Genomic DNA, 17,506 nt, shown 5'->3' with positions numbered 1-17,506 from the left:
ATCTTAAGCTGGTTTTCTCCAACTGTCTCTGCCTTTACCTCAGAAACTTTCCAGGTGGGGAACATGCTGGCTTTTTGACTCGGAATCTGAGGACCTGTTTTAATTTCCTGGTTTATTGACCAGCCACGATTTGACATTGGATAAATTCCTCTCAGCCAAAGGAGTTTTGGGGGCTCTTCTGCTCACTTCGCCAATGAAATTTTCCTCCTTTATTTTGAATACCACGTTCTTTGGTAAAGCTCAGTGATTTCCAAAGCAACCTTGATAAACAGGACCCTCACAACTTTATAAAATAATAAAGGAGGGTGTTTTCTTCCCCTCCTGTTTTATAGATGAGGAAAGAAGCTATGCAGATGAGGACTGAGAGGTTTGCAGGGGCTTGGTCCAAGACTTTGGTTCTCAATTGTTCTGACTTATGAAGCCACTAGCTCTCTCTCGTTTCTTTCACCACAGTCACCCAACTCTCTTTTTAATAAACAGTACTCAGCAGGGAACCAGAGATCCTCAGAAAAAGCAGCTCTGCTTGCTCAGATTGTGGTGGAACAATTAACCAGATCATAACGTAATACAGGAAGCTTAAGATTTAAGGGAGATTAAAAAACCGAGGGAGCAAAGAAATCTCAGCTTCTTTTAAGTGTACCTATTGTACGCCAAGGGCTGTGCAGTTTCCAAAATACCTCGTATCAACACATGAGGTAGGCTCTATTGGCCAGGAACTGAAGTAATGTTTCCAAGGTAGGTTTTCAGTGAAAGGAGGACTACGGTCACTCTCATGTCAAAATTCCACAAGTTCCACAGGCTCTGTCCCGGAAGGCGGGGGTAGGTTGTTAACAAGTACCCTCCGCGCTCGCCGAAAACAACTCCCTCACTCCCGGCTCAGCGGCTCACCGCTTCCCTTGACTGGAAGCCCCTCAGCAGGAAGTTACTACTGCAGACCGCCTCTGTCCTGGAAGCCCAATCAGCGCCCGCCTGACCCGAGTCACGTGTCAGCCAAAGATGGCTGCGTTCAGGCTACTTGAGCAAAGGTTGGAGTGAACCCCGGCGTGCCGAGGAGAAACGGTGGAGGCACCGACTGCTGTGAGCAGAGCGTAAGGTAATGGCATTCTGGGGAAAGGGTGCTGTAGATGCCCAAGAGAAGTACAACGTATCAAGAGAAGTACAGCGCGGTGACGTGCCCCTCACCTGCGGCGCGGGAATGAGATTCCCGGACTGGGTCGGAAGATGGGGGAGGGGGAGACGACACCTACCGTCTCTTTACTTCCTAGAAGAAAAGATCTTATATTTAAGTTAAGCTAATAGAAAAAATAAATAAATAAAAGTCTGCGTTTGAATTTAATCTTGGCTTTACTGCCAATATCCAGCCACGGTTGCCCTGGCCTAACTTAATTTTCAAAGGCCCACTTGACTCCTTGCCTAAGAGCTATCCTGAGGGACGTGAGATAGCTAATGCAAAAGCTTTTTGAAATGTTTGTAGGATTTAAAGGTAGCATTGTCTTGGATTTGGATTATTTTATACTTTTATTTCAGTAGAAAAATATTTTAAGTAATCTTTACACCCAGAGTGGGACTCAAACTCACGACCCCTTAAATCAAGAGTCGCATGCTTTTCTGACTGAGCAGCCAGGCGCCCCTGGATTTATTGTTAGTAACGCAAATATAAAGTCCTGCTGGAGGCTGCTGTGGCAAAACTTTTATGAATTAAGGGAGGCCTTTAATACCCACATCTTAGAAATGGCTAGTTCACAGAACTCGGGACCTCACCAATATGGAAAGCATAAAATGGAAGACTTGTCCAGCATCAGGCTGGACTTTCTGAGGAAATTATTTCATTTCAGACATATACATCATACACTTTCTCTGTATATACTGAATTTATATATCTCTCCACACAACACACATGCACCTCCAACACATAAACAGAATTATTCAAAGTTCCTGTAGGACAGAGATGGTGTCTGGCATGGTACTGTAACTAAGAGCCTCAAAAAGTTTGAGTCCAGGAAACTAGATGTAAGTTTCTAAGTCTACATTGTACTTATTAATTTTAAGGCTAGGGATATGAAATTTCATTTCACTCAACATGTTCCAAATGATGTCTTATATCTATCAGGTACCCAGCAGTAAATCCGTGTGGTAAATTAATCTCGTAGCAAATGGATAATGAAGAAAACTCTAATTTCATAAAACCTGGTATTTTTCTGTTATTTCCGAACTTTTGCTTTTCTTAACTGTGCTATCCTGAAATCTTGTTTAATGAGCTAAATCTTCAGGTTAATACTCACAGTTTACCATCCACCTACTCTGACATTACCTAATCTGAGAGTTCACAGATTTCTACTTTAGGGTATACTTGTAAGTGAAATTGAGAGTATGTTTCTTCTACCTAGTAAATAATACTAAATAATTTTCTGAAGTGGTTGTACCCAAAGTGGGTACAATGTACTCTACTATGAGCAGCACATAAGCGTTGCAGTTACCCAGCATTTTTGCCAGTAATCGAAATTATGAGGTTTTAATTATCTAACCTAGGTACAGACTGATATCTCACAGTGGTTTTAATTTTTTTTCTGATTATAATGGGTTTAAACATATTTTCATGTTTATTGGCTGTTTCCCTCTTTGTGAAAGTACCTGTTCAAACCTTGTGCCAGTTTTTCTATTGGGTTGCTTGCCTTTTTCTTGATGATGTGCACTTCTTTACATATTCTGGGTACTCACTGCTCCTCTGTCAGTTATATTGCAGACATTTTCTCCCAGACTGGCTTATCTTTAGAGTAACTACTGATCAACACAAGTTCTTAATTTTAATCAGTTAATATTGGCTTAATATTAGTTTTAGGTCTTATGTTTAGTGCTGTTTGCAAATTCAGAAATATTTTAAGGGTTATAAAGATATTCTATATTTCCTAGAAGCTTTATGGGTTGCTTTTCATGTTCTGAATTCTATTTCACTTGGAATATATTTTTTTGGTATGGTGTGTATGCACTGATTTTTCAGATTATGAATTCAAGCTATAGCTAGTTTTTTAATTAAATATTTATGGTATTGAGAAAGCTTTTTATAAGCCCTTTTGTTGTTTTTCTGTAGAGATATTGAAAAATATTTTAAAATTTAAAAATTTTTTTAAGGCTCAAGATGGAAAATCATGAACCAGATGATACTGTCAAGGAAGACTTAATTTTCAATATCATAACCAGAAAAATTAACCAACTCCCAGAAGCAGATCGGTAAGATTCCTTCTAAATTTAAAAATATCTTTTACAAGGTGGATTTTCATCATTGGTTCTTTATCTCACATTTATTTGATTTGAATATAAACATATAATGTCAGAAGGAAACGGGAGTTCTTTTTCTTGCCTTATTGAGAAAACCCAAGACCAAGAGAGGTTAACCGTTTTGCTTGAAGTTAAGGCTAGAATTCATGCCTTTGGACATATCTAATTATATGATAGTGCTCAGTTTTTCCATTTGGCCTAGAGTATAAATGTGACTATTTATAGACTTATCTAAATAGACCTTTAAGATGGCTTTTAAATTGTCTTCTTTGTTAATTCATTTCTTTTACTATGTTTAACATTCCAAGAGTGCCATGTAACACACATGAAAAGGAATGCCCCAGGGAAATGAGATAATGGCTTAAAGATTATTAAATAGAAACAGGTATATAGGAAACATACTGATCTTTGAAGACAACACTGAGTGAACTATAGTGCACCTCCATAGCAAGAAGACCTCTCTGACTAGGTTCCATTTAAAGAGAAATTATGAGACCAAAAAGGATGAGCAGGAGCCAGCCTAGGGAGGAGGGAGAGACAGTATCTCAGGCAGAGGGGATGACTTATGCCTAGGTCACAGGATAACAAAATGTTGATCATATCTAAGGAACCAGTGTTCCTCAAGTACAGGGAAGTGGGCATAAGGCTGAAGGAACAGGAAGAGTTTTAAGCAGGGAATGACCTGGTCCATCTAACATTTCTAAAGAACATTCCAGTTGCTTTTGGGAAATAGATTTAAGGTAGGAGAGAAATGCCACTTAACCCCTCAACAAGAGATAAACTGTAAACCAGAGGCAGCAATAAGAACTTGGTGAGATTTCATACTTGTATATCCTACAGCTCTTCCCCCATCTCACTCACTCACTCACACACACACACACAGTACCTCCTTTTGTTTTCCTGAGAGAGATAACAGAACTTTTCAAGCAAAAAAGGCCTGTGTCCATGTTTCCAGGTCAGTAAGATAGAGAGCCAGAAAGACTGACATAATAGATAGATGGTGGCAGCTTTGAAGAGAAAGGAGCAGGCTATCTCACTGGGACTTTACCAAATTAGAATGGAGTAGCAGTGGGGAAGTAAGCTGAAACAGCATAGGAAGCTTTAATTTGGAAGTAATAAACTGGTCTCGGGCATTGGCTCCTGAATAGGGCAGATGACAGTATCTCCTTAGCTTTAACTTATTTGATATTTTTCCTCTGTTCCTATTTTCCTATCCTTGTTCTCTTAAGTTTGAAGTCTTGCATTATCATTAGATTTGCTTAATAGCTATTTGAAAAATCTGTAGGTGTATGAATATGAAGCTTTAATATCAAAAACCTCACTTTCTATTAAATAATTTTATGTACCATAGATTTCATTGCCACTTGTGATCTTCTATTTCATGTTTCATTCATATATCTAGTTGTTTTGTGTGTCTCTTGCCAAATAGTCATGAGTTTCTAGTAAGAGGTGCTTTTCTGGAAAATTGACTTGCAAAGAGGCTGCTAGGTAGTAACAGTTTTGTACTTACTGAATTATTAACTAAAAATGTGACTCTAAACCATAGGAAATTAAAATTTGAAAGGCCATAAACTTTGCTATTCAAAAATACGTAGATCTTTCACTTTCACGGGTTTTCTGTTATTTGGTAGGTTCTCTAGGCTCTCTTCACTTTTTAAATCTTATCTTGTGTACCCTAAGTTTCTCAACTGCCTCTCTTTTATACTTCCATTACCATTTCAGTAGACTTGTTTTATCTCATGCTCACATGTCTTTCATCCTCCAATAATAAACTATGAAAACATTGAAGGTAGAAGATAATTTGTCTTCAGCATCAAGTCTGCTGCATGTAGTAGGTGCTCAGTGATTGAATGACAAGTACCATTATGATTGCAGGGTGACAGGTAAGAAAAGTAATGCTTTATACAATGTAGGAAGCTCAATTAGGAATTGCTAGAAAAGCTTTTTAAGATGAGTGTTAACCATAGAAGTTAGGGGGCATTGTGTGGGTAGTCTGGCTAAATAAGTAAAGAGAAATTTTTAGAATTTGCTGCCTGTGTTGTAGATGGCAAGGCAGGCAGTAGAAAAATGATAGGCTAAAGAGTTTGGAATACTTTCAGTATCCAGCAATATGGTTAGGTATTTTTTCCAAAACTAAAGAAAGCATAGAACATGCATTTTAAAAGTCACACATCCCTTGGCTAAAAACCAATTCTAACCACTTCCTAGCTCAAAACATCAATTTATTCTTATTTATTTCAATGGGCTGTTGTAAAGTACGTAGCATAGAATATCCCTTAAATGTTAGTACTCCTCCAACCCCCTACTCTGACTCCAATCTTTTAGGGTAAAGTGAAAGGGAACATTAACTTCATCTTACTGAATGCCTTTTAGGTGTCAGGTGCTACTGAAAACAAGACATATATCTTTGTATGATTGTCTTCAAGTTATTTACTTGAAGACTGGTGGGGAAGTCTAGCATAGAAGTGATTGTAAGATAGAACCACCTTATCTGTTGTGCTAGAGAGTTAAGTATTAGGTATTGTGGGAGCCCCAAAGAAGAATCATTTACATTAGACTATTCGGAAGCTCTTCCCTGTTATATTTTTTGAAGGAAATTTCTGTACTATCTCATGCAAAATCACAAAATCCATTTAGCAAAATCTAGATGTATCCTTAAGTGTTGACCAAATTCAAAAGACTTTAGAATAAAAATCTGTATGTAAAACATTTTAAAAGGTTTTTGTTTTATGGAGCTCTAAGGGATAAATGTGGTATCCTATTATTCCGTATCCCTGTTAAGTCATGTTAGCACACACCAGAATTGTTGGACAGCACACACAAAGTTACTCTTTTTTTCTTACCACTCAGGAATCTGTTTGAACATGGATCAGTATATATTGGACTTAATGCTGCTCTCTGTGGTCTAATAGCAAATAGTCTTTTTCGACGCATCTTAAATGTGACACAGGCTCGAATAGCTGCTGGCTTACCAATGGCAGTGATCCCGTTTTTGACTGCGCATGCATCTTACAAAGGTTTTGTAAATTTACCTTTGAATACAGGTAAATTCAATTTTACTAGCACCAGAGTTTGCTTTGGCATATGTTATTTGCACCTTACATTAATCCTTAAATATTAACATCAGGTTAATATGCTGTATCATAGTCAGTGCGTGGATAAGACTGAAACTTACTAACCTGTGTAAAGTAGCAGTTCATATTAGCAAGTTAGTCTTCTATACAAGTGAAATGCACATTCATAACAGTTCTAAATACTTTAAAGTAAGAAATATTTGCAACTTTTTTAAATGATGCCTTAGTTTTCAAAAAATTTTATAGAGAAGTCCCTTAAAGGGAAAAAAAACCTAAAGGGAATAAGACCCTTTATATATTAAATCTCCCAAAGCACTAAATGTATGTACAAGAATTACAAATATATGGAGACTTCATTTCCTTTTGATTGTTTACTGTGTGAGCTCAGTGCTTTCAGTATAAGCATACCCTGGAGATACTGCAGGTTAGCCACACTACTGTAATAAAGTGAATGTTTTAGCAAAGTCCATACAATTTTTTTGGTTTCCTGGTGCATATAAAAGTTATGTTTACAATATGCTATAGTCTGTTTAAAGTGTGCAATATGTCTAAAAAAACCATTTAAAACATTCTGTCTAAAAAAAAAAAAGTATGTACCTTAAAACTACTGCTAACCATCATTTGAGCTTTGAGCAAGTAGTAATCACCAACTACAGATCACCATAACAGATATAACAATAATGAAAAAGTCTGAAACGTTATGAGAATTACCAAAATATGACACAGACACATGAAGTGGGAAAATGCTGCTGGGAAGATGGTGCCTAAAAACTTACTCAAAACAGGGTTGCCACAAACCTTCAATTAAAAAAAATGAATTCTCCGCAAAGCACAGTAAAATGCAGCACAGTAAAACAAAGTATGCCTGTATGGCTAATCATGAAAAAAAAATTGATTTCAAATAAAAATATTACCACAGTTGGTGATGGGATGGAAGGGAGACAGTCCACTTAAATTCTCTTAAGTGCTGCTCCAAGTTGGTTTAAACTGGATGTTTATTTTGCATGAGTCTGTATGATCAGTGTAGAAAGAATTTTTAGGATCTAGGGAAACCTACCACCCAAGTGAACTGAACAGACTGAGTAAAACTTAAGTTATTAACTTAGCTTTCTATTTTTAATGTAGCTTCTATTAATTTGGAAATGAATAAAGAATTTTATAAAAATAGCCACACTATTATAATGTAAAAATAGAAGATGAAGTACAAGTCATTTTTTAAAAATGGGTTAAGTTTCCTAAAGACAGAATATTAGCTCAGGTTTGCCAGTACAAGTGCAGAAAGCAGAAGCAGTGCAAACCGAGATTATTATATTCAAACTCAGAACAAATTAGAGGACTTTTCCTAAGATTGTTTTGAGTTTTTCCTGGCTAGTTTATCTGTACATATATACTTTCTAACATGCCTTGTAGATTTGTATTTGCTGCCTAAATATTGAGTATTTGTGACACATTTAAGATAACTTTGCATCCTTTAAATCATGACCTTCATTTTCAGAATTGATTTATTTCCTAGGTGATCTGAATTGTGAAACCTGTACCATAACACGGGGTGGATTAGTTGGTCTTGTTTTTGGTGGTCTGTACCCTATTTTCTTGTCTATACCTGTGAATGGTGCCCTGGCAGCCAGGTAGGATTTTTTTTCTCAGAATCATTGAAAAACTTCAGTAATATGTAAGTGATAACATAGAAAATGTACAAATTAAAAGATACATTTTTTGCTTTTAAAGCAGTGTTACTTTTTTGATTTGAAAGAGTTAACTTTTTCTCTTATAAATAATCAAATATTCTCAAGAATTTGAAAACAGTTCTAGAAATTGATCTCACTATACCTCTTGGGTATATAGTTTAGGTTCTTAACCTTAATTTGTGTATTGAATCCCAGCTACAAAGCTGCAAACAGTACTCTGTCCAGCATGATAGCTAATTAAAGAAAAATTCCATCACAAAATGGCTATAAGACAATATAATGCAGTTATTTTCTGATGAACTCATCAGAACCCCCATCAAGCAATCTAAGCTATATGAGCCTTCAGAGGTGAAGTGGAGAAAGGGCCAAAACACACAAATGTATAGTTTTAAGGACTAATAGACATCAAAGAGAGTAAGTGAATTACCGTAATCTTTAAACTAGTTTTATCTTAAAGACTTCTGGGATTAATATATATTGTACATAGGCTTGCCATTTCATACAACTGCCTTTCTACAGAATTGTCTCAATGTTTTCTTACAGGTATGAGTCAGCCCTGCTACCAGAAAAAGGAAACATCTTAACTTACTGGACTAGAATTTCTAAGCCTGTCTTTAGAAAGATGTTATTTCCCATTTTGCTCCAGACTGTGTTTGCAGCATACCTTGGATCTAGACAATATAAATTAGTTATAAAGGCTCTTCAGTTACCTGAACCTGGCCTAGAAATTCAGTGATTGTTAAACAACTTTGTATACAGAAATAAAGGTGTAATGTATGAATAAATGTCTAGTGTATGAATAAATACACATTGTAATTTATCATGAGGTACAGTTCTGGGACCTAAAATATGAGGCTACACAAGTCAACAAAAGACTGAATATCAGTAAGGGCCATCCCCTTAAAAGTGTAACTTCTCTAGTTTGCCCAATATTCTCTTTTACTATGCTTGTTCCACTCCTTTACATTAAGCATATTTTAGTCCATAACACAGGAAAAATGGTCTTATAGCAGTTTTAACTGAAGGCCTCATAAATACAAGCAGGAGTGAAAATGGGAGGCAGGGATGAGAATCAGTTTACTATTGCAAATGTTACTCACACTTCATTTTCCCAATTCACTTTTTCCATGGTATTATTAATCCATAGGAGTTCAGAACATACTTAACAAGCTTCCTCCCAGAGAAATCAATTCTAATAGTCTTGAAAGATGGTAGGCTCAGCTGGAGCTGATATGTTGATATTGCTGATACAGTGACAGAATGATAGAGTTAACGATTTAAAGAGTCAACTTATTTATCTTTGGAAAGCTGTATTCTTGGAAGATAAGGCAAAGTCTACCTCTGAAGATTCCATCTAGTATAGGATGATAATTCTTTGGGGTCACATACCCAGACCGTTTTTTGTTTTTGTTTTTTTTTAAAAGCTGTGTGATGTTAATTAAGCAACTTAACCTCTCTGGTCCTCAGTTTCTTCAGTAACCTCACTCAAGATTGGTATTGTGTAAAAATGGAAGTTGACTACCCCAGCACCTGACATAAATAGTAGCACTTAAATGAAACATTCTTCCTATTGCTCCTGGTTTTGTTTTCTGAAATAGTCTAGTCTAATATTTGTCATTTCCTAAGAAAGATCATTTAAATTTTTGAAGTGACCTATTATATTCCTCTTCCTAAAACTTTTCATCTCAATTCTTTAAACTATTTCCTTAAGTTACAGCATCTAAATCAGCATAGTCCAGAAGTTTTGCGTGATAAGAAATGTTTTATACGTGACTGACAATGTTAGCTACTAGCCTTATGTGGCTCACTGAGCACCTGAGATGTAACTAGTGCAACTGGATAACTGAATTTTTAATTAAAGTTTTTAGCCACATGTGAGTAATGGCTACAGTATTGGACAGTGTGGGTCTAGACTAACACTTTCTTATAAAACAAGCCAATCTTACCAAATAAAGTAAGTGCCATCCTCCATCACACTCACAAGCATCCTAATTATTCCTTTGAAATATAGTGACCTGTTAAACAATCTTATGAGTACTTAACTACATGAAAGGAGAATTTAACTTAGCTTTTCACCTAGAAAATGAAGCCTCATGAGTCAAATAAGCTTTCAGGGTCTCTTTAAAAAAGAGAAAGCAGTACAGCTAAAAAGTTTTAAATTCAAATGAAATTAACAAAATCCATTTTAAATATTTCAGAAAGCAAAGATGATGTTCTTTCAACAAGTAGCTTAAAATGTTTTCCCTAACAAATTTATATATATGGAATGATCCCAATTACGAAGCAGAAGAATCTGTATTTGACTGTAAATATTCTCGGAGTTAGAGAATTAGGGGTGATTTTTCTTTTTGACTCCTTTCTGGATTTTCTCAGTTTTCTACAATGAATATGCTTTACTTAAAAGCTCTCTGACCCTTGGGTGCCTGGGTGGCTCAGTTGGTTAAGCATCCAACTTCAGCTCAGGTCATGATCTCACTGTTCATGGGTTTGAGCCCTATGTCAGGATCTGTGCTGACAGCTCAGAGCCTGGAACCTGCTTCAGATTCTGTGTTTCCCTCTCTCGCTGCCCCCTCCCCAACTCATGCTTTGTCTCTCCTTCAAAAAATGAATGAACAGGAAGAAAAAAATTTAAAGTTCTCTGACCCAAAATTATACACTTGACATTTTTATTTAAAGGAGACTGCTACTTATCACAGCAAAGGAAAAAAATGAATTAAAAGTAACTCCTGACTTCAAAAATAAGAAATCCATTACGAAATTAGACTCCTTTAAAAAAGAGAATGGCACAATCAATTTGGATAATTCAAAAGCCTCTGATATAACTAAATTGGTAGCTCAGTACAAATTGTTACCTTGTGCTAAAACACTCCTACCATAATACCATCTATAAACACAAAAGTTTACAATGCTATGTGTAACCAAAAAGGATTCCTTTCTAACATCTCTGTGCTCTACCATATATATATTTAGATCATCTTCTCAATTAGTAAAAATGGACAATATAAGCAAGAGACCATGTTATTTTACATCTGTTGCTACAAATCTACTTTACCAAAACATGGCTGGGGGCAGGTAAATGACATGTAAACTTGCTGTGGTCTTCATTATAATTTAGAGAAAGTCATTTGTAGTAAGACCTAAAGAACACTACCTGAGTCAGAAAAAGTTTTTAATAGTTCAGTTCAGTCATAGTAAACCAGCTATTTAAATCTGTCTTTTACAACTTACTTGGTATAACTGGCTTTAAGAAAGAGAGGACTCATTACATTGTACTTAAGATATTAATGTTGTAAACGCCAAACTATAGAAGATTTAAAGGCCAGAGGGTCTAGGAAATTGACCACAGTGGTTATCCGGCAAAGATACAGCATTTGGAGGCACAGTGTAAAGAAAAGTTGGGCCACCAATAAAAGTCAAACTATGCATGTTAACCCAACTACACAATTTTTCAAAACACCATTAGTGACTATATTTTTAAATTAGATTGATAATTAAGCATTATAATTTTCAACAAAGATAATTTTGGGTCAACAAAACTACAAAACTTATCAAAGCCCATTGTAAACTGGTTTCTTTTTAAAACTTGGGGGAAATGGCTCTCTAAGTAAGAAATCTTAGATGTACAAATTGGGGAAAGGTAAAAAAGTAAGAATAAAAACACTTAACAGTAATCAAAGCAATGGAAAAGGCAATTTCATGAGCAACATTCTATTAACCAACCTATATATTTTTTTAAAAAATCAATTCTTCCCTGATATTGCATGATTTATATTCCTAAAGACAGTTACTTTCTGAATAAAATTTAAATTATCTCATTTAATTTTTCTACATTTCAAAACTAACTAAAAGTAAATGAGCATTTGTAGTGTAGATCAGAGCTGAGAGCTATCTAGTATTTTAAGACAACAGCAAGTGACTGCCAGAGAGAGGACTGAGGTATTCAAGTTCAAATATGTGAAAAATACTATGCTGGCCACACAAAACATTCCACAAGTTTCTAATGGAAGATCTCCCTTTTTTGATCCCTACCTTAGATGGTTAACTACCTCGTTTCTTGGAAAAAAAAAAAATGCACAATAAAATACAGAAATAAAAACATTTGGGAGCGTCTCAACACTTTGTATTAATAAGAATCTGGGGGGTGGGGGGGAAGTAAACAAGTATTTCACTATCTATTCAACTTTCAAGAACATCAGATTATGTAACTTAAAACTCTGCCTAAATTAGTGAGACCTTAAACTAGAACTTCAAAATGCAAAACTAGGTAATTGCATATTTTTAAAGGTAATTAGTCATTATCAGTGAATTATCCACTCTGTTCTATCAAAGGAGTAATTAGTCATCACCAACCAGTGTTAATGCCAAATCTTTGGTTGTAGAAATACAACCAGGTATACTGTTGGAACTGTAGGGATATCCATCAGTCAAGTATAAGCTGCTAGGCATGCTCTTTGCTGCCTGGAATCACAGGCACTGAATATACTTAGATTACAAGAAACACAGTGGATTTAATAAATTTTGTATAGTATCATACAATAACTATAGTTATTATGATAATTCATTCTGGGCCTATCTCCTACCCCTCCCACCTCTCTGATCTACACACTTCCCAATGAGTCAGTAATATAAAATGACTCAGTCTAGACCAGATTAAATAATGTATTAACATAATCCAACGAAATGAAATAAAACAATCCAGAGTTTTGAGTGTTTTATCACACTTGTAATAAACTGGAAAAATGTTTCAATTAAGTAAAACAATCACATTCCACGTAAAAAAACCACTCCCATCATCCAGAATACTAAAGCCCTTACATAACACTAGAGAAATTTTAATATATAACAGTAGAAACTAGGATACCAATCGTTAGAAACCTCAAAATATTCAAGAAGTGTCAAGTACTCAGAAAATTCAAGAAGCCAAAACCTCAGAATCCAAACATCCTATTACCCTGAATTGCAATTAACTACTCACATATTTAATCATAGTCAATTTTTTCAAAGATACACAGGACAAATCAACACATCTACTTAAAAAGACTACTCCTTATAGGTAAGGACTTTACATTAACTTTTATATTCTACTCAGCAAGGTCTGCCTATACTTCAGATTAGCTCTCAAGTTCCAGGAAATAAATACAAACTCATGATATGCTTTGTGATCTCTGATGGCCTGTTTATGTAATTCTATTCCACTAAGTTTAATTCTACAGAATGTGTTCTTGATTGTGTAAAGAATCTATTATTCCTTGATGAAATACTATAATTCTCTTCTCCAATGGTTACAATTTTTAAAAGGTATGCAAAGAACGGAGTATCACTCCCATGAAAGACAAAAAAAAGTATGATTTTGTTCCAAAATTAACTTAGTCTCATGTATTTCTATTAAGTCTTTCAAGGATTCCAGAGAATCTTTTCAAATCTCCATTTCTGGAAAGTGAAATCTGGAAAGTGAAATCAGTACAGAAGTAATTTGGGAACTTGAAAATGGCATTCATTTTTTTCAGCAGATGCCAAATTTTTGACCGACATGGCTCCCACAATTACTTTGTTACCATCAGTCCAGTCAGTTAACAGGTTGTAGGAAAAGATTCGTTTTTGCAGACACTGCTAAGCTGTTTAAAGAGAAGAGAGAGAGATTAATTTAGTGATTACAAAATGCACAAGTATTTAAAATATTTGTAACACTTTTTGTTGGATTGTATCAGAGGTGTGACTACATTTTAACAAACGTGGACTTTTTAGTTAGGACTGGTCAAGAAAGTGCAGAAACAGTAAGTCAGTATGACAGAAAAAGAAGGTCAATATGATGTGTTAGTTCAATTAATGTATGAATTCCTGTCACCATCAGAAGTCAAATATTAAAAAGCTACCTCTTTACTCTAATTCTGCATCATTTTGCCATAGAGGCGATTAGTGGGGAAAAAAAAGTTCCCCAAATATTAAGTTGTTTTCAATCACTAAATAGAGCCAAACCTTAAAATTTCAAAACAATCCATATTATATTCCAGAAATCTCCTTTATCCAACTACTAATCATTCAGAACACAATTTTCTAAAAATAGTAAGACAACAATTTCATATTAATCACAACTTTTTTTAATTAACAAGTAGTGAATAGGACACTTTAAGATATTGTTTACTACATACTGAAATAAACAGATCTGTTGTAAATTCAGAAACCCAAACATTTACAGTAAAATGCGCTTACACATAAATATGACCAAACTTATTTAAAGTCCCTGTTAGATAGGTCCTAAATACATGCAATACCATGTAAAAACAAGACCATGAAGTTGATGTAAAAAATGACAAAATCACTAAGTCATCAAAATTAGGAAAAAAAAAAAAAAGAATGAAATGGAAACTAAGAAAAGACAGTTAAAACATAAGGAACCTAAATAAGCAGCTTTAAAAATAGGCGATACTAATCTCCATTCTCAAAAGTTCTTAATCAAGTATTTCCAAAAACTGCCATTTATAAAATGACATTCTAAAAATCTACACTTGGAATTTTCAAAGCATCCCAATTCAGAAAGCTCTGACTACTGTTTCTCCCCAGCCCCAAACTTCAAATAATGCAGGAAAAGCACTGACATTAGGAAGAAAATATTCCAAGGGAATGGTATTTTAGAAAAACACACTTACTGCTTCCAGAACCTTTTAAGACCCAAAGTCAGCATTAACAACAATCATTTTTCCTATTTTCATCCATTATTTTCCAATGTCATGTTAGAGATGAATAAATTCTTTGAGCCCATAACTGAAAGATCAACAAACCTGGTTTTATTATGACACCATATTTTTGTCATTGGTACTGCACAAAATTATATACAAAGAAATATATACAAAATGTTCAAGTATTAATTAAATTTCAGTTCAAGGCTTCTGTTTCAAAAAGCTACATTTAACATATTCCATAGAGATAGCACAAATTAGTCATTTCAAATAATTTTTCCAACTACTTTTGGTTTATATGTGTGTATATATATATATATATATATATAATTCAGTAGGCACTAAAATCCATGCAGCTGCATTGTGAGGGGCTTGCTCCTGCACTTAGGTATAAGCAGGTTCATCACTCCAGGTTGTGAGTTTGACTACTACCCATTCATGCTCAAGTGCAGTAGATGATTTTACAAAATATGCTGTAATGCACTGGAAACCAGAGACCAAGTTAGGTCTCAAATCGTGTTATCTAGCAACAAAACATTTACAGTTGTGCAAGAACAAGGATTCCATTTTTATAACCAAATAACAACAAAATAAAACATTTTATGTGTAAGATAACTTACATCTTTGGACTGCTGGAAAATACTTTTTAATTATGAACATTTTAAAATAAAAGACAGCAGAAGCCCTGACATTACCTCTTTTTCCTCATTTCTTATACTACCTTTTAAAATAAAGCAGGAAATGTGGCCAGCAGCTGGTCCCGTCTCTTCTGCCCCAACAGCTGTATCCACTTTAGCACAAAGAAAAACAAGGATGCTAAATATGTATATACTTTATCAAACAGTGATGTTTCACAAAGAATTTCTTAATGCCTTTTACACTGAAGGACACAGTAACTCAATCTATACAATCAGACAATGGATAATACAGTACTTCAAGGGAAAAATATGTCCCATCTTTGGAAAAAGTGTCAATCGTGTTCTTGAGTAGCTAGAACCACTCAATTTTAAAAATTATTTTTAAATAGGACAAAAGCCTTTGAAATAAGGAGAATAACATTCTTTGTGAAGCCTCACTTTACACGTTTTCATTCACATTTCACAACCTTCAATATCTAATCATACATAAATTTAACCTAAAATTTTAATACAACAAAAGTAAAAGTGTTCAACAATTTATTTATACTCAGTGATTCGGTAATCACTGTGCTGGTCCTCAAAGAAACATTTCATTAACCATTCTTATTCCTCCTTCAATTAATTAACACAGATATGCAGGTTAATTTCCAACTTCTCTAATGGTGAGATATTAAAATCTTTTACTCTGAATAGATTGTATTTCTAGATCTCCTTCTGAAAACTAAATGGCATTCCCAAATATATAAGACATTTCTGTCATCTCCAGCAAAATAACTATCATGTTTGTGCAAGCCCCAAATACTTATTGTCAGCCTCTAAAAAGTTGCTCTAAAATTGGAATTCCAATTTGCACCTTGTACAACTCGGAACTTCCATTCAACTTCACCTGTTTCACTGTCTCCAAACTGTATCTCTATTAGCAGCTTTCAGTGTACAGTTGGAACCGATGTCATCCAAGGCCATGTCCACACTGGGGACAGAAGAGCTAGGTACACGCAAGTCTGAACAAGGGGACACATTAACAGCTATTTCAACCAGAAGAAGCATCTTAAATACATTACTGACCAGCACAAGTCTGTTTCCAGGGTGGACAGGGCCCAAATCAGATTTCCCCTCCCACCTTCCAAAAAAGAAAAAAGAAAAGAAAGAAAAAAAGAAAAAAACCCACACACACACACATATCGAGATGTTGCCCATTAAAGTAGACTAAGCAGCAGAGCATGAGCGTTACGTGAAGAGATGGATCCTTACCAGGTTGTGAGGCGGGAACGACTGTTCTGTAACCCCTACAACGGAGCCTGGCAGGAAGGAAATCACCTAAAAAAGAAACTGTCAGAGAGATTTAATAGTCACATGTTATCATTAGGAGTTGGTTACAGTGTCACATTCATGCTTTTAGCTAAACACTTAAAGATTCAATATTACTTTTTTTCCTCCTCTGAAATGTGTCCAGTGAAGATGTCCCACTAAGGTGTTTTACATGGTGTAAGGGAGCTGAAAGGGGTAAACGCGGATAAAGAGCAGATTACTTGACCCTACATTTTAAGAGAAGACGACGCCTTCCGGGCGCACGCCGAGCAGAACTCCACCGACACCTTATCCTTGTCCACATGAAGACACACTCCTCCCGCCGAGTCGTCCTCTTCCAGCAGGTCCTGCTGCTGCTTTCCCACGGGCAGAGCGTAGTCATGGTCACCGGCGGGCGAGTCTCTGAAGAGCGAGGTGGTCAGCCGCAGTCCCACGCCGCTCAGCCGGCTCAGCAAGCGAGCCAGTCCGGTCTCGTTGGCTAAGACGGCCCGTAGGTAGCGACTCTCCTCCTGCAGTGCCTGCACGCGCTTGCCCAGCTCCCGATTCTCGGCACGCAGCTCCTGGTTCTCGGCGGCCAGACCCCGGACTCGACTTTCCAGCCCCATCACGTACTCCTTCTTCTTCAACCGATTGAGACGGGCAGCAGCCGCCGCCGCCTTCCGGGGGCTCTTTGTCGCCGCCTGGTTGCTGTCGTCGCCGCTGCTGCCCGCGCCTCCTCCTGGGGACTTTCTCCGCCTCTTTTCGCCGCTGCCACTGTCACTGCCGCTGCTGCAGCCTCCGATGCCGTTTAAGAGCCTCTGCAGCAGATCAGAGAAGCGCTGCATCTCGGCCGCCGCGGCCTCGTC

General features: G+C 36.2%; 2 protein-coding genes across 2 annotated transcripts in view; one reads left to right on the top strand and one right to left on the bottom strand.

Annotated features, from left to right (window-relative positions):
- Nucleotides 1-970: 970 nt before the first annotated feature.
- TMEM126A (transmembrane protein 126A) lies at nt 971-8,823 on the top strand. Its single transcript, XM_077778414.1, has 5 exons — nt 971-1,093; nt 3,130-3,228; nt 6,127-6,320; nt 7,864-7,978; nt 8,582-8,823. The coding sequence occupies exons 2-5, from the start codon at nt 3,137-3,139 to the stop codon at nt 8,772-8,774; spliced, it is 594 nt and encodes a 197-aa protein (XP_077634540.1). The 5' UTR covers nt 971-1,093; nt 3,130-3,136; the 3' UTR covers nt 8,775-8,823.
- A 3,265-nt stretch (nt 8,824-12,088) lies between these two features.
- The window catches only part of CREBZF (CREB/ATF bZIP transcription factor), a 9,336-nt gene continuing 3,918 nt past the window's right edge, over nt 12,089-17,506 (bottom strand). Inside the window, 1 exon segment of the mRNA XM_077778410.1 lies at nt 12,089-17,506. This exon segment is cut by the window's right edge and continues 27 nt beyond it. Within this exon segment, the coding sequence (XP_077634536.1) occupies nt 16,889-17,506 (618 nt within the window). The 3' untranslated portion in view covers nt 12,089-16,888.

Source organism: Crocuta crocuta, unplaced genomic scaffold (genome assembly GCF_008692635.1).
Source record: "Crocuta crocuta isolate KB4526 unplaced genomic scaffold, BGI_CrCroc_1.0 scaffold1247, whole genome shotgun sequence".
Taxonomy (NCBI): domain Eukaryota; kingdom Metazoa; phylum Chordata; class Mammalia; order Carnivora; family Hyaenidae; genus Crocuta; species Crocuta crocuta.
Note: the sequence above shows the minus strand (reverse complement) of the source record. Positions and strands in the feature narration are given on the sequence as shown.

What these genes read in the sequence shown, in the direction of transcription:
- TMEM126A (XM_077778414.1), top strand. Translation starts at nt 3,137, where the DNA reads ATGGAAAATCATGAACCAGATGATACTGTCAAGGAAGACTTAATTTTC. An exon ending in CAACTCCCAGAAGCAGATCG is followed by an intron (nt 3,229 to 6,126) that starts GTAAGATTCCTT and finishes CTTACCACTCAG; the next exon opens with GAATCTGTTTGAACATGGAT. An exon ending in AATGGTGCCCTGGCAGCCAG is followed by an intron (nt 7,979 to 8,581) that starts GTAGGATTTTTT and finishes GTTTTCTTACAG; the next exon opens with GTATGAGTCAGCCCTGCTAC.